Below are 20,746 nucleotides of genomic sequence, written 5' to 3' on the forward strand. Positions count from 1 at the left end.
AAACGGCACGCATTTATCTATTGTGTAAATAGTTGGACCACATACGTGATTGCGGCGCATGCGCACACGTGAAAAGCGAGCAGTAGTTCTTCATGGGACAGAGGAAGAGCATGCTGAGGTTGCACAGCTGTGAGACATTAGCCGCACAAATTGATGGCAGCACTCTACCCTGTATATCCCGATGATGTTATCTTTTCATTTTGATATACATGCATTGTGCATGTGTAACCCTGGTAACTAACAGTACGCCTATTTCAATTTAAACGCACACGAATGTGTATTAAAACTTCACTGGAAAGTAGCCAACAGCTGTTTTCATTTAAAATTGTAACCGTCAGCTGAATAATTGTTCGCTGCAGCCTCATTCTTTTATTTGAAGTCACGCTTTAGACTAATGGTTATTGCCGCACATATATCCTGTCCCTCCCCGCACAGAGAGCGGCTGCAAAATGTGTTGCATGTCTGGACGATTAAAGGGACAGTCAGTGATCCCTAGCGCCATCTAGTGGTGAATTAATAATTCATTCATAAAAATAAAAATAAAGAATTTTTATGTCACCAGTATGCAAAAAAAACCCATACTTTTTTACATATAATCGTAATCACTAATTATATTACATGGCTGTAGTCTCACTTTACTAGAGCTACAATGTTTCGCCGCCATCTTCCTGCTACAAATGCCCAATGGACAACTTGTAGGGGTGTGCCAGAAAATCGATTCTCATTTAGTACGATTCAAAATAAATTTTAAATGTCCCAAAATCGATTTTATTTAAATTATTTTATAATGTGTTCCCTTTGTCTGTGTGTGCCTTTATTGGGAGCGCTGTTCATGTTGTACCCGATTTGGCCACTTAGGGGCAGTGTGGTTCCACGAGGTCTGATACACTGTTAAGTTGTAGCCACATTAGAGAGTAGAAGGAAAAAGTCACGATCAAGTTATTCCAATAAAAGTTGTTTTTGCAGCGTGGAGCCGTTCTTTTGAGTGATAAAAGTGCCGCGAGTAGCGCACTAATTAGCGTTAGCGAGTCAGACTGGAGTAGATCATTACGATTCCTTGAACATCTATAAATTGAAGCAAAAATCATTGTGAATCAAAAATCGTTCTTAATTGAAAATCGATTCTGAATCGAATCGTGAAACATTCAAAGATTCCCACCCCTATTAGCCTGAGTGGTGTTTACATTGAGTGTCGGACCCAATGGGTCAACCGCCGCTTACCTTCCACAGCTGGGGCCTGCAGGTGACTGACTCCCGTGATTCGGGCTCCTGTCACTTGTCACCTTCTGGTCTGCTCTCGCAAGCTTTTACAAGCTCCTCCCACTAGCCACTCTTGTTAGCCACTGCAGCCTATGGCTCCGACTAACTCCCGCTAGCTGCTCTTGTTAGCTGCTCTGGCTAATTCCAGCTGGTGGTGTCTTTCAGCTTTGCTCGCCGGGCTTCACAACGGCTGCCAAGTCGCCGCCGCTCGCCGAGATGCTTGTTTGCTCGCGAAAAATAAGAATTGGTGGTTGGCTTCCGAATGAGGTCTCTCTGAGCCACCGTAGTGTGCGTGCTCCTGCGTGCTTCTAAATGTTATTCTTTGACCACTAGTTGGCGCTAAGGACTACACACTGAGGCTTTAAAGAATGTTTCAGTAAAGCAAGTGCTTTGTGGGCATGAACAAAATGTTTATTTATATATCCCACCACAGTAACTGGCCATGGAGGACCATGATATTGGGAAACTAGAAAATGGCATTCCCACCATGCACTACAGCTAATTTTAGCTAACAATAGTACAGTTTGGAACAGTAAACCTTATTCTGGCTCGTGTTTTCATCACAGGCGGGATGATGATAACTTTGTCAGCTATTTAAATACAGTCTCATTTCGGATTCAATACAATCCAGAATGCTGGCCTGGGATTTATTTTTATTTAGAATAATTTTTTTTCTCATAGGGCCATTCTCCCGTCACATGTGAAACATTCACAATTCTGTTGTTCTTCCCGGCTTTAAGCTTCAGCGATAATTGAGACCTTATAAATCAATATTTATTGTGTCTTAGCTTAGATATGTCAGCATAAGTAGTTTAGCTTGTTCACTTCCCTTCTCAGAGATACTAAAACAAATGTGCTGTGTCACGTATGTGACTCACAAAAATACAATTTTGCCAAGTTGCTTAGTCTGCCTCGCGGAGGAAATAGGCAACTGACCTGAAATTTAGGTCTGGCGAATAATTTATCCTTATATGTCTTTATTTGTATTCGTCTTTGAGTTGAGTGGGCGCTTATGATTTTTTTCTTCTTCTTCTTCTATTGAAGCTTTGTGCAGGCGATTAGTTGTAAGTCTCTTTGCTTTTGTCTCCATGTGGCTGGATGCACATGTGTTGTGCTGTTTATATATAGGTTTGTAGAGCACTATAATAATTCACGTGGGTGGTGGGCGGGGTGCCCAGAAGCAACTCGACACAGATCCATTTGGACTAATTATGACCTAAGAAGATCGCCATGGATACCTCAGCAGGAAGCAAACTGTGTTAGAATGTGTGGATCTATATGTGTCGCTTGATAGCGGTAAAACAATGCATAGCCAAATTATACGTTTTATGTCGAAACTGCTTCTAGTTGACCTGAGCTGTGCGTAACTGTTTTCCCCCCCTATTGTCTCCCTCCATTGCCTGCTTAAAATATTAGGCTTCAGAGGTACTTTTGTAGTTTCACTAAGATTATTGCTATAGTTGATTAGCATAATTATGCAAAAATAACTGATTTCCAGTCCAACAAACCTTATAATAGTAAACTATTAAAACACATTATAGTTGAAAAAGGATGAAATGATACTTAAACAAGAGAATGGTGTTCATGTGTCGGCTAGCGATAGTGTTAGCAAAGCTTCATGGGCTAATGTTTCCCAATAAATCCCCTTTCCTATTTGGCATTTTTACATGAGGTCTTAATTGATAGCCCAAAATGCCTACTGGACTGTATTTATCCCTATGTTGTTCTGTACTAGGAATACATCGATAGTGGGCGGCGATATTCAGCATTTTGACGAATATCGGCATTGGCCATTTTGAAGAATCATACGCCCGATAATAGATCCATTCAGGGAACTAATTATTTACATTTTCAGAGATCCTGCAGGCCCTGCACCTTCTGTTTTTGATAAGATAAGTAACATTTTGATACAGTACTTGAGATATTTTGAGGTTTTGGAAAATGTTATTTACTGTAGAAAAACAATAGCGAGCTACTTACTTAAGTTTTATATTTAAATTTTAAAAACATGCTACTGCCTCTGGGAGATCCCTGAGCTTTTTGTTCAATTTTTAAAACAAACATGTTTCATTTGAAAAAAAATTTTTTTAACTCCAATATTTAATGAACTCTAAAAGTTCACTTAACATATTCTTAAACATTCAAAAAAATTAAGAGCTGGAGTTTGTGTTTTTCAAATTTTGATGCCAATATTTTACCTTTTAGAAAATAAATATCGGCTCCGAATATCGGTTATTGGTAGTCAAGGACAACTACTAATAATCGTATCGGTGTTGGCCCTGAACAAACCATATCGGTCTGTCTCTATTCTGTACAGTATTTAATTGTAACCACACCTGATAAAAATAAGGGAAACACAACTTTGGTCTACAGCTGACACTAACTAACTAATTAATTGCATTTATATATATTTCACATGGGAAACTGCCTTGGTTCTTGAACAATTTTGGCTGGCAAAAGGAGTTGAACTGAGGTTCCATCATGCACTGTATTTCAATTTTCTTTAAAAACACAGGAGCCTGGTTGGTGGCCCGGTGGGTGGTGTCTGGTCGGTGCTGGATTTCACTTTGCTTTGTTTTCTTTGGTCCTTCCTCGGGTCTCCTGACGGCGGTGTTCGGTTTAGGTGAACGGTATGGAATTTATTTTAATAGGTTTTTGGTGAACTAACGAATACACACACACTCGCACACGCACGCACGCACACACATACACATACACATACTCACCCACATACAAAAAAAAAAAAAAAGAGCAATGATGATGACATTACCGAATGAACAATACTGAGCTCTTTAGAAAATAAAAAATAAAAACACAGGAGCCATGCACTGTAAAAAAATAAAAGCGCATTACAAATAAGACAACACCAGAGAGAATATTGAGAGAATGACAATGTTGCAGGATGTATTCTGTCGTCCACATGCTGCATGCTTCAGCCATAAAGCCGCCCACTCCTTATTTTCCCTCCTCTTTCTGCTCTGTCGCTCACTACTCTACAAGTCTGCAACAAGCTCCCTAGAGCCTCACATTCTGTTCATGTTACCAGAGTCTCTAGTCTGGAGCACAGTGGGTAAGCTTTATGTGTCACGGGAAGTAACACACCACTAAGTCTAATCTATGCACATTTAAAAAAAAAAAAAAGCTCAGTCTGCAGCAAAAGGGCGTGTTGTCATCACTGCGGCACCACCAATGGTTTCTGCAAAAGCGCAGCCAGGGGAACTGTAAGGAGTGGTGGGATTGGGAGGGTGAATATTTAAAGAAAGTGCAGCAGAATGACAGTGAGGAAAAGTGATGTGGGTTTTTGTGTACTGTAGCAGCTGCTTCTGGTCATCTGACGCTTATTGCATTCTGCCATTTGTCTGGGTGAGTTGGGCTGGGTTGGTCTGGGCCGTGCACAGATGCAGTCAATGTGTGTGTGTGTGTGTGTGACTGTGAGAAAAAGAGAGAGAGGGGAAGATAGGGAGAGACGACGCCAAGGCTGGCTGTGTGTATTCTCAGTCATAGCCACGGGAAGAACCGGAATCCGGAGCAGGGCAGTTGCGGAAGCTTGTCAAGGGAAAGGTTGCAGGCGGTTTAGTCGGGATGGAGCCTCCCGTTCTTGACGGGCTTTGAACAGGGCTCAGCACCACTGGCTGGACCAGCGGCTGCTATTGGACTCACCTACCGCCTCTTTTGACTGGGACAAGACACGCCACCAGGTGACACTTGCCCACCTCTTGGTGTCAACATCAAGGGATTATTATGGGCTGTTCTGCCAGTGTGGTCCTACTTCTACGCTCAGTGGGTGGGGCAGACTGCGGTTACATGTGTTCACGGCTGGACCAAGCGTCAATGGATGCTGCAACACCCGCCCTGGAAGGCTACACAACTGCCAGCTCACCTCTGACCATCGTTGTTATGGTAACCAGTACGGCTGCACCTCTGCCTAATGCATGTGTGGGTGGAACACTAGTGCTCCTTTTGTGTACGGTATCTTAATTGGTTGGATACATTTTAAGCATGCACTGGGGAAAAAAAAAACAATCTTTAGAATTTGCCCAATAAATGTAGGGTAACAATTTGCAACCAATTTAATTGGGTAAATATAAATTATACATTGTGGTTAATTAGCATTTTAATTCAGTAATTATAAAATACTTAAATATGTTGGGTAGAGTTTACCTCACAATTCTGATCACGGTTTACAACAAATGACTAATCATAATTGAGTAAAATATACTCACAATTTCTTAGTAGACTCAAAATAATTATTATTAGTTACTAGTGTTGGGCTACGGCAACTCCAATCGGAAAAACTACATTACACCCATTAAATTAGAGCGATGTGCTCGTTAAAACTCGTACACTGTAAAAAAATTAAAAAATAAAAATAATTCAGAAATACTGCTAGCATTTTACAAGGAGAGTTTTGAGTGCATTTTACCAGTTTATTAAAAAATAAATACATAAATAAGGCTACTCAAGGGTTGAGGAACATATCCACAACCTTCAGGTTGGCGGACAGCCACTCTTCCACCTGAGCCATGCCGCTCCTGCTGTGTGTTAGTATATTGCTAGTTTCAGGTGGAATCCTCGTACCTCCAAGAGCATTCTGGTCTCATTTTGAACACAGCAAGCAATGCAGTATAATGGCATAGCACAGGTGGCATAGCACAGGTGGTAGAGTGGCTGTCTCCCAAGCTGAAGGTCATGAGTTTGTTCCTCAATAAGTGTAAGAGTGACTTTTTAAAATAAACTGGTAAACTAGGTATTTTCTGAGTAACTATCACTCCCTATTTTTTACAGTGTAGAGTGGTGACTAGTGGCTGTTGGGTATATTTTACTACATTTTTTTCTGTATGTTCTATTCAGTTTTGCCAGTTCCATAATAGATAGTGTAAATTTGATTTACCCTACATTTGATCATCCCCTTGCTGTCAAGTAGAGTTTTGTGGATTACATTTACCGCTCTCTAAAATTGTTTTTTTACAGTGTGTGTACAGTCATCCTTTGCCATATCACTGTTCATTTTTCACGGTCTCGCTTTATCATGGATTTTTATATCATACATATCTTATTTTATCCTGCGGATTATAGGCTATAGCGCGGGATTTTTCAGTGATCATGTTTCCAAACGGAATGTTCCTGCAATAGAATGTAATAAAATCTTTAGCGTCATTGTAAAATGTACAACAAAATTAAAGTGCCAAACCAGGAACGTTTATTAGGGTGTGGGAGAGGTTAATAAGAGCGCGGGGAGTGTCATAATGCTTTAAAATATATAGAAATAATCTGATGTCTGTTGTGGCCCCTTCACAGCTGAGAGGTATAATGGGGAGGACGGAAATGAGGGGGGAGAAGAATAGAGGTGGAGTATGGGGTCATACATTAGGAATTTAGTTTCTGTGGGAAAAGTTTGCCGACATATGGAGAGAAGACTGACTGACTGAATGAATAAATAAATGCATGCAGAAGCAAGTTGGTCTTGTAATCAGTGATTGTATTACTTAAAGTCGAATGTTCCTAAACAACTTTCCAGTACAATGCTGTATGTCAGCCATCTGCGAGGTATCCGTGTATGGAATCTTGGCCTGATTTTCTTTTCACCCCAAGCAAGACCCAGGTTTCTGCAAGTCCAGTGGAAAAATGTTCAAGTTTTGGCACGGTGTGATTTTTTTACAGTCAATTCCCTCTGTTTCTCCCCTTGTTTCTTGCTTTCCCACCATAAACCTTTCACGTCTCCGTTCTTCTCTTTAGTCTCTATGGTAAACTGGAGTTGATGCTTTACACTTGCAAATCTCAGTTTTTACAATCTGGAACATATCAGCGTATGAGTGGGACTTTCATGAATCTGCTGTACTAGAAGGTCACATTTACTCAGCATGTTACAATGCTTTGCAGTTTGAAGTATTTTGATAACAATGCAGTGAACTACCACTGTTCATATCATGTGAAAAGCAAAAATGTGTGAGTAAATGACACCAGTCCTCAAAATGTTTCATTGCCAATATTAGTAGTTTAATAAGCACAATGTATACCCAAAATATAACTCCACACACACTGTAATATAATTTTGAACTTATTTTACATTACCCGTAAAAATACATACTGATTATTTGCTAGAAAAAAATCAAATTTACACAAGCAGTAAAACTACCTATTTTTGATCAGTTTAAAAGAGGTAATTTCCATCTTATTAACTTATTCACTGCCATTGACGGCTACAGACGTAAAAAAAAAAAAATCCCACTTTTGTTAACATGAGTATGAAAACCTAGTGGGTTTTTTTATATTGTATTGGAACAGATATAACATTTGTGATTAATCGTGAGTGAAGTCATGCGGTTAATTACGATTAAAAATAGTACTCGCCTGACGCCCCTAATTTTTTATATTATTTTCTTAAAAAAAAAAGGATTATTACAAAATTAGGGGCATCAGGCAATTAAAATTTTTAATCGTAATTATTCGCATGACTTCACTAGTTAACTCACGAATAATCACAAATTTTATATCTGTTCTAAATATACCCAAAAAACTTCTAGGTTTTCATACTCTTGTTGACGAAAATGGGAAAAACTAAGCTAATAGAAATAGTTCAAATACATTTTTGACGTCTATAGCTGTCAATGGCAGTGAATGAGTTAAGTCAGCGAGCCGATAAATCAGTTAGACCCTAGTACACATTAGAGACTTATCTTTTCAAAAACATGGTACATTTTTAAACACAATTATAAGGCTTCATCTGCGAGAAAGACATAGGCTTCATCAGTAGACCCTGGGGAACACCAAAATTCAATTGCAACTTCAGTCAAGAAGCAAACTCAAACAATGTTTCTTAAAATTTTAAATTAGTTTATCGTATTGTAATATTTTGGTAGCTGATGTCTGTGGTTTGTCCGATTATGAAACTTTTGCCATCATACCCACATTTTAAATAAAATTGCACTTCTTGCAATGTAACACCTGATGTCACCAATTACATCACCTTACAGCACCTTTCAGTAAGAGAATGTCATTAAAAATTAACAATTAAAACTTTACGGTGCTCATACATCCTCTGTAATTTACAGCATTTATTGTATGTTTTGTATTGTGATATTTAAGGAAACACTAAAGTCAAAAACTAAGTTGCTGTTTTATCACTTTTTCATTAAGCTTTGTTTTAATGATCTAAAGCAAGTGGATCATGCCTCTAGACTCCCTCTATAGTCTCCCCATCCATCTTGAGTACCTCCATCTTTTCTGCTCGAGACACTTTTCCCAACACCTCTTTCCCTTAGTAGGGCAATAATAAATATGCTCGACAACGATACAGACCACCAGGAATACATTTGGTTTCTCCCCAATGTTTCCATTCTTGGCAGTCTATCTGAATTCACCGTGTTGACGTATTCGGCAAGATTTAAAATGCTCTCGTTGTTTCCCAGTTACTCTGTTGGGAATCCCTGAGCTGCGAGCTGGCCAGTAATGGGCTGTTATGTGCCCTTCTCTCAGCTGTACTTCGTCAAGAGCGACGTCCGTCTGCCTCACGCCTGCTAAGTGGGAGTTGAGACAACCACGGGAGGCCGAGCAGAAACGTTGAAAGGTTAATAGGGGGTGAGCAAGGAAGTATTGAAAAGACAAGAAGAATCAAAGGAAGAAGTTTGATGAGTTGTGGACAAAACAGAGGAAGAAAGAAGTTGGTTGAAGCATCTGGAATGAGTAGAAGAAGAAGGAGGATGCGGACGATCAATACTCCTGAAGAGGATTTATCATAAGTTTATTAATGATCGTTACGTGAGGTTAGAACATTAAGATGGATGTCTTCCACTGGAAGAGCTTCAGTATATCTCTCCGCTTGGCAATATTGCCAACATTCAGACGTATAGACATAAATATATACTGTACGTCTGCAATGGCGGCATTCTAGCACAATACTATGCTAGAGTTAAGCAACCTTTGTTAAAAACGTTCCTTTTTTTTTTTACATAGCAGAAGTTCATAGAGTTTGTCTACTGTAGGTTATTTTTTGACTCACTCAATGGGTGGCCATATACAGTTGTAAATCCAACCTAGTGGGTGAGTTTTTCCAATTGCTATTCCTGTTGACTTTAACAAACGAGTTCCGGATCAACTCAAATAGGTTACTCATTTGTCTAATGCCCCCCCCCCCACCCCTGTTTTTTTTTCTTATTCGAACTTCATTAAAATGGTAAACAGAGTGCACATATAGCGCTTTATCTACAGTACACATTTTCCAAAGCCTCATATTTTTTTAAATTTATCATAACAACAACGCATTGATCCATCTGCGTCAACCTACATAAAGGATTTACTTTTTAGTTTAATATAACTTACTTTAACCTCCAGTATCCCTTGGCCAGTGGCAGAATCCCGTTTTTTTTTTTTTCCTCCTTCTTTTTGTTGATCCCATTTTAAATCCATCCGTGTTGTGATGTCCTAGCCTCATCCTAGCTAACTCGAAGCTAGTTCGTCTCTCAAATCTGGCGTCCAAGTTTGCGGATTCTTTTCAGTTGTTGCTCGGACAGCGTGAGAGGCCAACAGCGAAGTAATGACAGAGGCGTTGATACCTTGTCTCACTGGGCCTTGTTGACTGACTGTTTAAAAGTTAAATGTACTGCTCATTAGCCAGCTAAATATAATAGTTTTCTGTCAACAACTAATTATTTAGTGTGTTGTTCACATACAGTTCATGCTGCGCAGTGCTCTCTCTCTTTCTCTCATCCACTCCCATCTATTATGGTATAGTGTAGTGTTAAAGTTAAAGTACTTAAAGTAACGTTAAAGTCAGTCTTTAGAAAAATACAAATTGTAATGACGTTTGTGCTAAACACAAGCTTGCACCAAAACGTGCACTCTGTGTAACATGATACGAGTTCCAAGCCATCTTCAGAGGCTGTTTCCTCTTAATATTGTTCTGCTCTGAGGTTTTATCAGAGGAAGTGCATGTCTATGTGTGCACAAGTGGTTTATGACTCTGCCCATACAGTGCTGAGCATATTTATATCCGAGATTGAGTTTTCCGTTTTGCAGATTAGTTTTTTCTTGTAATGCAGACTTCAATTTAAAACGGAACGTTTTCACATTGTGTCTGCGTTTATGAACATACTGATGGGCAGTAATGATTGAATGCAGTGTGTGTTAACCAAATGTCAATCTCATTGAAATCTCTTATTCTCTGCCGGGGAATTTGGAACTCTGTGCGTGTGTGTGTGTGCGTGCGTGTAACAACTTCCTCTACGTCCACGTGCGTTGAATTGTGGTGCCAGTTCTGCTTGTGATAAGGCACATGCTCTGCAATGTGTGTTTTAGTTGTCGAGTATATTTTTGTTACTGTTTAAAGTTTTGCTTCTACCACTTGGATTATTTTGGCTTTATAATGAGCTTCAGGAGCAAAATCACCATAAGGAGAAAAATCAAGAGTAAACGCGTGAGGTCGGATTTCACCAGGTTGAGTATTGTATGTATTTAATAATACATTTATTGATGTTTGCCTGTTATATGCTGTTGCTTTTGGCATTTCTAGTATCTTCTGGCAGGGCCTCTGTCAATCACTGCACCATTTTGGCATCTTTAAGTACTTCAGTGCCCCCCCCCCCCACTCCCTCCCCCACCTTCAAGTGTTTAGAGTTCATTGAGTCCAGTTCCAGTCCAGTAATCAGCAGCTAACAGGGAATTTTATTTTCAAGATGAGAAGCAAATTCAACTGTGTCGATATTAATGATGCGTACAAAACAGGCTGAGGCAGGTGTCCTTAAAATCATTCTCCCGTGAAATGTGCAAGTGTCATGTGAAATGTCAATTCATCGGAAAATTACACAGTTGGTACTTCAATAATATGGCATGATTCACAAAATGTCTCAAATTGTTTGCTTCAGGTACTCTTTGGATGGCAAAACTCCAAAACACTATAAATAATAAATAATAATAAAATAAAATAAGCACCTTTTTATTGTTATGGCTTGGTCTTCGTAAATCTTGGCTATTAGTCTTCATCGGGGAGTCAACCAAAGCATGGTTGGTTGGAAGTATTTTTTATTAATTTTTTTAATCTATATTTAAAGTACCAGCAAGGAATATTTTGTTCACATGCTACTTTAAAGCTACTGTGATAAATAACTACATGGCGTTTTGGCAAAGTATTGAAGTCAATATATGAATAATTGCTGATTTGATGATGCTAGTGAAGCTAATGCTAACTCAACTTGTCTGAGCTGGTCCACCAATATTGTAGAACAGAAGTAAGTGATCTGCAGTTGTCGCGGTAACAACAGAGAGACCGTTCTCGTAATTACATGGTAGCATGTGCTAATAAAAACGACTATATTTTTTAAACTAAATGTTATGTTATGTTGAATAACTTTTTATTATTAGTATTACATCTTTGCTTCTGTTCTGTTTTTCATGTAATTCATTGTGTGTTATATGTACTACATTATGTCGTAGAATGGATACTGACTGAACTGTTGTTGGGTTACATTTGTTAATTCTGTTATCCTTATCGTCATTAATAAACCATTTTGGATGTAGTATGTGGTATTCTTTGGAGAAAAAAAGAAGACGACATTTTTCCAGTACTTCTAAGGTAGAAGTTTCCGGCCAGTCCAGACAAATAATAGAACTCAAAAGTAGATGGGAAACTTGATAAGATGTGGTTCATAATGGTTTTCTACATCCAATCATTTCTGGCTCGCGGCGCTATTGCTAAAACAACTTGAGAGGTATCCGCCGGGGCTTGCAATATTGTTAACCACTGAAGGTGAGAAAGTTGAGAAGTTGTCCGGTGGGATAAATTGTGTCTACAACCTAGCATACAAGCTTTTATAGCTTAACTGACATTACTTTTATGGCCCTGCAAATATTACAGACTGCTAAGGCTGTGCATGTTCACGGAGGCTAAGGCAGCCCTGTTTCGGACTTCTTTTTTTTTTTTTTTAAAGAACTTACAGCACTTAGTGGTATTTGTGCACATGTCTCTGTGTGTGGCGAGTGAATGTGGAGCTTTAAAAAGGGGGACCGAAATAATTCATTTTGTGAATATTTGTGTCATTCTCAGTTCATGTTAGGAATCGCGTTTTGCGTCAGAGTGGTTGCTGTGCGCAAGTGTAACATGTATTCTTGTACAGTGAGGAAATTCCAACCATATCACGGGTAGATTAAGTACAACGCGGATATCTTCTTTCGCCGCGATGTCATCAAGTGCTTTGGGGTGTGCCCCAGCTGGCCTTCAGCGGTAATAGCCACTCGGGTACTTCCTGCGTGCTGTTTTTAGGTCCTAATGATGTCACAGCACCACACAGGAAATGTTGTGATCATGACTTTTCCCCCCAGAATGGTCAGATTGTGTCGTGCATTACTGCTTCCATGTTTAAACCTTACGTTGTCGCCGAGGCTGCATTTACATCAGTCAGTGCAAAAAGGCACGTCATACTTGATGACTTTATAATGCAAATTTCAAGTCCCAGTTAGATGCGGAGGCTATGACAGACTTGCAACAATAGGAACAGGATAGTTCTACAGTACTTGTTGTAACCTTGTGAAAAGTAGAGGTTGGAGCATTAATAATACAGCCACACAATAAGCTGCAGTAATACTGTATTAGTCGTTTTGTGCAGAGGATAAAGAATGTCTGTGTCTGTATTGTTTTAGTGTCTGCCTACGTGTGTTGCTGAAAGGGATATTACACCGCAACATTAATACTATTCACTAGGCTGTCTATGGTGCCAATCTATTTGTGTTAGCATTCAGGCTATATACACATGAAGTTGATAGCTTGTGTGTTATTTGTTTTGCAGCAAGAGAAGCCCAGGCTGATTGATCCACTCGATTATGAGGCCGTCATCTCGGAACTGGGAGCGGAGCTCAAGCAAGACCCTCTTAGAGAGCTGCTGCTGTTTCCTGACAATGATTTCACAGTAAGTGTACGTGCGTGTGGTTAATGCAGTCAGAGTAGAAGGTTCGTCACTTAATAAGATCATAGCTTTCAGAGGGTATTCCCTTGTAGAATATGCAGGCGTTCTGGCAGCAAGCACTCACTTGACGAGAGTGGAAATATGTTTGACGTCAAAGTCTACATATGCAAGGCAGCAGTCGATAATTGCCGCTCATTGGTATTTACTTTAGTTAGTAATAATTCAATTTGATTTAATTTCTGTTTTTCTTCTGCTGGATTCCGCCCATGAATCTAAATCAGTGAAAGACAGCCCATTTTGTGCATTTTTTTCAAGAAGCTGTTGCCACGGTAACGCATCTCTTCACTTTCCTTATCCCCGCAGGTATCCACAGTGCCCCAAGAGAGACGAACTCTCAGGTCAGCTGTTCCTGAGGGCGCCGAGCTCCAGGCCGAATGTCTGCTGGTCAGACAGGTCAGTTGCACATTGATGCAAATGTTTGTGCTTGTTTATTACGGGGGGGGGGGGCTGGACCTCGTATCATATTGAGACGTTTTGGACAAGTGCAATATGTACCCTAAGGTACATATGTGCCGATGTATGGTACAAATAGTCAGGTTCCCAATATGTACCCTATTTTAAGGTGTTTTTGGGAAGGTTAGCAATAGCATCATATCAGTTGGAGTCCATTGAATCCTACATCATCTCCGTCCTCTCCACCAGGCCTGCAAGTATTACAACTCGGATCTGAACGTGGTCCAGTTCAAGTATGACGATTATGCTGGAGACTACCGCCTGCTGCCAAGGTAATAACGTCGCCGCCATTAACCTGAAATGCCATTAGGCCATGAAGTAGAACAAGATGGCAGTGGGTGTTGAGTGAAAAACGAGGCAGAGAATGCAAGGACAAAGCAATGCTTCATGGGTATGAGGCTGGGACTGATCCAAAACAGTCCAGCAATTCAAACCGCAGGAATGTCCTCTTTCTATATCCCATGGGTTGCCACTGTCAGTTCACATGACCTCTGAACTAACCGGAAGTGGATTTAAAGCAGGATGAAGACAGATGTTAATGCTTTTAGTTAGTTTATTACCAGACCCAAAGCCATTATTTGTGTTTTGGTGGAGGAAATCTGTCAACACTAATGGGTTTTTAAAAGAACACCACCAATTCTCTCCATATGAATAAATAAATAAATCTGAGGCCTCTCAAGTGTACGACAAAGCAACAGGTGGTGACAAAGAACATTTAAAAAATTTTATACTTGATGCCTGACTTAAAAATCACATTGTTTTCCAGTTTTGTGGATCATTTCATTTATTTCTTAAGTAATTTAACTCAATTTTTAATTTTGTTAACTCTAGATTAGGTAGATTTAGGAAGTTTCATTGATAATTGTTACAAGCCAAGCTATGCTGGCTGAAGTGTTTCATAGTTGTTAAGGTTTCTAAAAAGTTCTACGTTTTAACCCCTTTAGGTGCTTTAAAGAGAGTCCTTTTTGAAAATGGCACAATTGTGGCAATGGTGGATTGAGGGAAGTGGATGTTTAAAAAAACATATACAGTATATATTTGGCACATTGAGAAACATTTACCTTGTTAAGTTAAAATAAATAAATATATAAATATCCATCCATTTTCTCAACCGCTTAGTCCTCACAAGGGTCGCGGGGTTGCTGGAGCCTATCCCAGCTGGCTTTGGGCAGTAGGCGGGGTACACCCCGAACTGGTTGCCAGCCAATCGCAGTAAATATATACATATAAGCAAACAAACCTTCTGTTTTAATTCTTCTTAGTAAGTCACAATGAACCATAATTGGTGAGATATTTTTAGAACAGTGGTCCTTGGGGCTAACTAGTACCTACTGGCACCATATGTTTGTGTTGTTGTTGTATTTTTGGCCATTTAGATGTTTACATTGTCAGTAGTCTTAGCCCTGTCAGTTTCTCAAAATGTCAGTATCCAGTGGCCTGAACCAAACTTTGTGTAGACAAAAACCTAACATGTATAGAAAAATATACACTCATGTTTGCGCAAGCACAGCATTGAGTTAAACAAACGACATCCTTTTTGAGCTAAGTGAAATGGAGTGTAAACCGTTGGCTAGCCGGAATATACAGCTACTGTACGCATGTGGTGTTTTTACCGCTAAGTTTTGACTGCAGCGACATCCATCTGCCAATCGGGAAGCATTCCTGCGTCAGTCCGCAATCACCACAAATGCTCTTACTGCGCCGGTTATTTTCGACAGCTTTTACCACCACGTGACCTTTAGTACAAAGAAGAAAGAAAAAGTCTTTCCGGCAATGGTGTTGCGAGCTGCAAGCCTGCTCGACATTTCATCGTCACACACAAAGCAAAGCAACAGAGCAGGGCTTATCCATTGTTGACTCCTTGGAGCCAGAGAGTCACTCAGAGAGGATTAATTGAATCATCTCTTTGCATACTTTATCATCAGAATTCCACATCCTCTTTTATACCGACTCCTTTCCTCCTTTTCTAGGAAATTATACAAAGCTGAGAAGCTGCCATCCCATTCTTTTGAGATTGACTATGAGGACGTGGACAAGGATGAGGTTGGTAATGGCCTTTTTAAAGCGAATGCTGCATTAATGTGCCGGGAACATCCTGGCTTTATAATGCTAAAATCAGTTTATCCTGGAGCCATCAAGCTGTTAAAATATACTCCCATGGAGAAGTGAGCTCATCATTGTTTACGCACATCATTTGACAAATTGCCCAGTCGAGGATGTCTCCTTCTCTTCTATTGATCTCCAGGACAAGAGGATGTACTTTATGTGTGGGCGTGTTTGTCTTTTGCAGGACACCACCTCCCTGTCCTCGTCCAAAGGAGGAGGAGGAGGAGGAGGCGGGGGAGGAATCGGTGTGTTTCGGTCGGGCTGGCTCTACAAGGGCAACTTTAACAGCACCGTCAACAATAGCATCACTGTCCGGGTGAGGACGCACACTTGGCATGCACTTTTGCATGATCTTTTTGTTGTTATTCGTTGTCAACAGCCCTTGCAGTGCGCCCAAAATGAAAAATAAATAAATGAATAAATAAGTAAATCAATAAGTGAATGAAAGTGAAAATAAAAATGAATGAAAAAAAATAATTCAAAAATTAAATGCAAAAAAATGTCAATGGAATAAATATATATACATAGATAAACAAACTAATAAATAAACAAATAAATACATACTGTAAATAAATAGAAGTAAAAAATAAATACAAAAATAAAAAACGAGATTCCAAAAATAAATATAAATGTAAAAATAAATGTGGAAATAAATACTGCTAAAATACTCTGGTGTGTGTTTTTGTGTTTTTTTGGGGGGAGCAACTGTATCTGCATTTAAGAATGAATCAGTAGAAGGTGATGAATTGTGGAGGCAAAAACAAATACAAAAGACCGGGAGCTCTTGGTTCATCATAAAATCGTGTCAATAAAATACCATCAAAGCTCTTTCGAGATAACTTCAACATACTTCCTTGGTACCGATTGCTAATACAAAAATATGCCCAGAGCCACAATTTTTTTTCATTCTCTTTAATTTCAGGGAATAGTATAAGGAATGAATTTGTTATTGCATGAATAACGAACTGCAGATAGGCAGGGCTTCACAGTACTGTTCACCGCACAGTCTTGTATTGAAATGTATCATCGTCGCACAGTCCTTCAAGAGGAGATACTTCCAACTGACTCAGCTGACCGACAACTCCTACATCATGAATTTCTACAAAGACGAGAAAATCTCCAAGGAACCCAAAGGCTGCATATTCCTCGACTCCTGTACCGGTGTGGTGCAGGTATGCTCCAAATCTTACTAATTGATGCTCTAATGCGATGTGTATTTTAAAGGGAAAGTCAACCATAAACATTTCTTGATAATATGTTATATGTGACTTCACTAGCGTGTGAAATATGGGTTATGCAGAAAAATCAAGCCGTTTCTCACCATCTGAGGGGGCGGCCATTTTGCCACTTGCTGTTGACTGAAGATGACAGAAGATTACAGCTCACCTGTTTTCTGAAGCTGCGCTGTGATTGGTTGTTACCTGAGACCTCAGCAACTACTTTTACTTGACAGCAAGTGGCAAAATGGCCGCTTTCTTTTGCTGCTTAACTCACATTCCACTAACGCAATATTAACAAGAATACTGTATTTAGACTAGTGGGGCTGCATAAAACATATTATTGTCAAAAACTATTTTTGGGGGTCTACTTCCCCTTTAATGATATTAAATGGTCCACCTAGAATAACCGCTTAAGGAAGCACGCCTTTGAGCTGAAGATGAACGAGGTTACATACTTTGTGCTGGCCGCGGAGAGTGAGCAGGACATGGAGGAGTGGATCAGCACCTTGACGCGCATCTTGCAGATCACGCCGCACGACGGGCCGGCTCCGGATCGCAAGAGTCTGGATCTCTCTGACCATCGCCAAGGTGGGAATTGTAAACACATGAGTCACTCGTCTTTTAGCCTCTAAATTAGGTTGTGAGGCGTACATCATTATTCTCTGCGTGGAAAAAAATGCTGCATGGCCATGAAGATTACATTGCAGTAGACGTTTGACTGTTTTATAGTCCATGAATGCCACAACATTCAGAGTCATATTTAATCCTGAGTTTGATATATGCATCTCTTTTTGTGCTTAGTGTGCTGCTGGAGCTGTTATACAGAATTAAAATGCTTCATGATGCTGTGTTTGTTATTCCTCCAGATGTGTTTGACATGTCACTGAGCGATGGTTGCTTACAGGAGAATGAAGACACTACGGAAAACGGCATCAATCCCGAGCTCGCTAAGGTTGATTCTTTTTTTCTTTTTATTTGTATTATGCCCAAAAATCATTTTTAAGGAGATAAAATGTATTGTATCGTAGTATATGATTAGATATTTGAATTGATATTTACAGAGGAATATTAGGGCTACTCTGAAAGTGACAATTTTATCAAACCATTATTAGAAAATAATTGTAACAAGAATCAAAATCATTATTTCATTATTTTTTGTTAATGTAATAATGTAGAAATAATTACTAAGCAAACATGACTGCTACACTCTGTCCAATCACTTAAGGATTTTAATTCATTAAAACATTTCTTATAAAAATGCAACTTGTAGTCTGTGAGGCATAGCATCATTTTCTTTATTTCCATTACATCATGACTTTTTTTCATGTAAAAATATAACTTTATTTGTGCAACATGTCGACCTTTCTTCTCACAGTACTATGACTTTATTCCCATTAATTAACATTCATTGTTATAAGATGGCACTTTATTAGTGCTATATTACTTTATTTTATTGCCGTTACTGTACATTATCTTCTTACATAAATATGATTTTTAATTTCCATAGCTTTACATTTTTGGGTAATTTGCCAAAATATATTTTATTTTATTTTAATTTTTTTATTTTCCAATCATTATTACTTCTTTTTTTCTCATAATGTTGTTTCTTCTTTAAGTAAAAAGCTTGGAAATTTCAAAATATTCGCCTATTGTGGTCCTCACTGATACTTTTAGCCGTGGTCAAACAAAACAGCTGAGAACTGTTTATAATCTTGGTGTTTATGCTATAGTGGTTGCATGAATTTAACAATCTCCTCACAACTTTAAGTAAACAATCCACCAACAAGGATAGAAAATGAAGTCATGCAAACATGACAACTAACAGCAAAATAAATCCACAAATTATTGCTTGAATCTCATCTAATTGCTACGTCCTTGAAATGATCATAATTGTTTCTATTTTCAAGGAAAAGCAATCTAATGCTCATGGTGCAGACTTTAGAAGCGCCTGCCTATTTCGAGCGTGCACAAGCCGTGTGGTTTTTGGTTTTCTGTCATATAATTATCATATCTTGTCTCCGTTTGTGCAGTATATTTCAGAGACGGATGACGGAATTCGCTGCGCCCGGAGGGAGGAGAGGTTGAATCTCTTCTCGCTTGACCCTGACACTCCTGTATGTATCACTGTACCTGCGGTGTTCATATATTGCCGTTATTGAGAATAAGTACTTCCATGAGTTGCAGGTGTAATGTAGACTTTAGGTGTGCCTATTCTAATAGCCAGTAAGCAATCCGCAATCTGTCAACCACAGGTCCTGAGGAGCCCACGAGTGGAGCATTCATCGAGTGAAAACTCCACAGTGCGTCCTTTTGAGGAAAAATTAGGGAGAAGGTTCATGGTGACGTGTCGATCGCTGAACTTCATGCTGCAGGGCTGCATCAGTGAGAATGAAACGGGACCTGTCACAAATGTAAGGACCTTTTTTACACATTCTTATTTTTTCAATTAAGTGAGTGAAATGACACCTTTTTTTTTATTTAATCTTCCCGTATAATCCACCAGATCGAGCCCTTCTTCGTGTCGTTATCACTGTTGGACATTCGAGATGGCAGAAAAGTTTCTGCTGACTTCCACGTGGACCTCAACCACGAGGCAGTGCGTCAGATGCTCGGAGGAAGTGCTTCTGGAGTTCAGGAGAATGGCGTGTGCGCTACCGGGGACAAGAAATCCGCAGAAAGTCCGAGCCTGGACCTCGAACACTGGCTGTGCTTTCCCAAACAGGTATCAACTAGAATGTGGCTCATTCATAAACAGTCATTAATCATTTGTCGTTGTAGGCCATATTCTCCGTGACCAACCCTCACACGGATATCGTGTTGGTGGCCAGAGTAGAGAAGGTGCTGATGGGAAATATTGCTTGCGGGACCGAGCCGTACATCAAAAACACAGACTCTAGCAAGGTAAGAAAGTGCTTTTTGGTTCTAAATTTTGGCATCAAAATTTTCATATTTTTATGAAACTGTTATTTGGTGTTTTTTTTGCAACTGCAGTTCTATGCATATTTGATTTTCATAATGGGCTTGTTCTAACATCATACTTTGTTCTCGCCATAACTCATCTGTTTAAACTGCCTGCAAGCACAAATTCAAATTTTAATAATAATAATAATAATACAAAAGTATTGTGACTGCTGCAGCAATTGTGAACGGGAAGAAACCGTCCTATAACAGTTCCTTTTTTGTGGTAAGTCTTTCTACAAAATGTTGCCGTGTGACTAGGATTTTAGAAGAAACTTTGTGAGAGCAGGCCTGCCGGCCCACCATTTTGATTATACTGGTTCATCCCAGTGATTTTTGATGGGGTAAAGGTCTTCTGCATCTAATTCATCCAAGCATGCCTTTATATGGAGTTTGCCTTGAACACTAGGAGATCCTTTTACAAAACTGGAACCACAGAAGATCCCTTAGACGTAATGAAATAAACCAAGGGGTCTAGTACAAGCCTTGATTGCTTATTTAATTGATTTACATTGGCTTTCCAATACTCTGGTCCATATCATCAGCCCTACCTTGTTAATATTTCCTTGTGTGATGTGATCATGTCTGCAGATTGTCCAGAAGATTTTAAAATCCAACAAGCAGTTCTGCAGTAAACTAGGAAAGTACCGAATGCCATTTGCTTGGTCCGTCAGGTCAGTCCTAGATATAAGAACTCCTTGTACATTTCATGTATCAATGGCAACTCAATGTGCTTCACACTAGCAAAGATACAACACCTGATTTTACTTCTGTTGGCATCTTATTCCATTTGCG

At 39.4% G+C, this 20,746-nt stretch overlaps 1 protein-coding gene across 8 annotated transcripts in view; it reads left to right on the top strand.

The window, feature by feature from the left end:
• The window catches only part of dock10 (dedicator of cytokinesis 10), a 66,330-nt gene that overhangs the window by 20,879 nt on the left and 24,705 nt on the right, over window positions 1-20,746 (top strand). For 3 of the 8 annotated variants that reach the window (XM_086079772.1, XM_086079779.1, XM_086079773.1), the window contains exons 1-14: window positions 4,632-5,160; window positions 13,038-13,157; window positions 13,518-13,607; window positions 13,857-13,939; window positions 15,638-15,710; window positions 15,958-16,089; window positions 16,811-16,945; window positions 17,395-17,581; window positions 17,860-17,945; window positions 19,024-19,107; window positions 19,246-19,404; window positions 19,497-19,715; window positions 19,772-19,894; window positions 20,543-20,625. In XM_086079772.1, the coding sequence (XP_085935898.1) occupies window positions 5,002-5,160; window positions 13,038-13,157; window positions 13,518-13,607; window positions 13,857-13,939; window positions 15,638-15,710; window positions 15,958-16,089; window positions 16,811-16,945; window positions 17,395-17,581; window positions 17,860-17,945; window positions 19,024-19,107; window positions 19,246-19,404; window positions 19,497-19,715; window positions 19,772-19,894; window positions 20,543-20,625 (1,733 nt within the window). In that variant the 5' untranslated portion in view covers window positions 4,632-5,001. Of the gene's footprint in view, window positions 1-4,630; window positions 5,161-10,559; window positions 10,703-13,037; window positions 13,158-13,517; window positions 13,608-13,856; window positions 13,940-15,637; window positions 15,711-15,957; window positions 16,090-16,810; window positions 16,946-17,394; window positions 17,582-17,859; window positions 17,946-19,023; window positions 19,108-19,245; window positions 19,405-19,496; window positions 19,716-19,771; window positions 19,895-20,542; window positions 20,626-20,746 lie in introns of those variants that run through there. The other 5 variants (XM_086079776.1, XM_086079775.1, XM_086079780.1 and 2 more) reach the window with 4 other exon arrangements.

This window comes from Leptonotus elevatus, chromosome 7, assembly GCF_054856555.1.
Source record: "Leptonotus elevatus isolate MCC_2025b chromosome 7, RoL_Lele_1.0, whole genome shotgun sequence".
Classification (NCBI taxonomy): domain Eukaryota; kingdom Metazoa; phylum Chordata; class Actinopteri; order Syngnathiformes; family Syngnathidae; genus Leptonotus; species Leptonotus elevatus.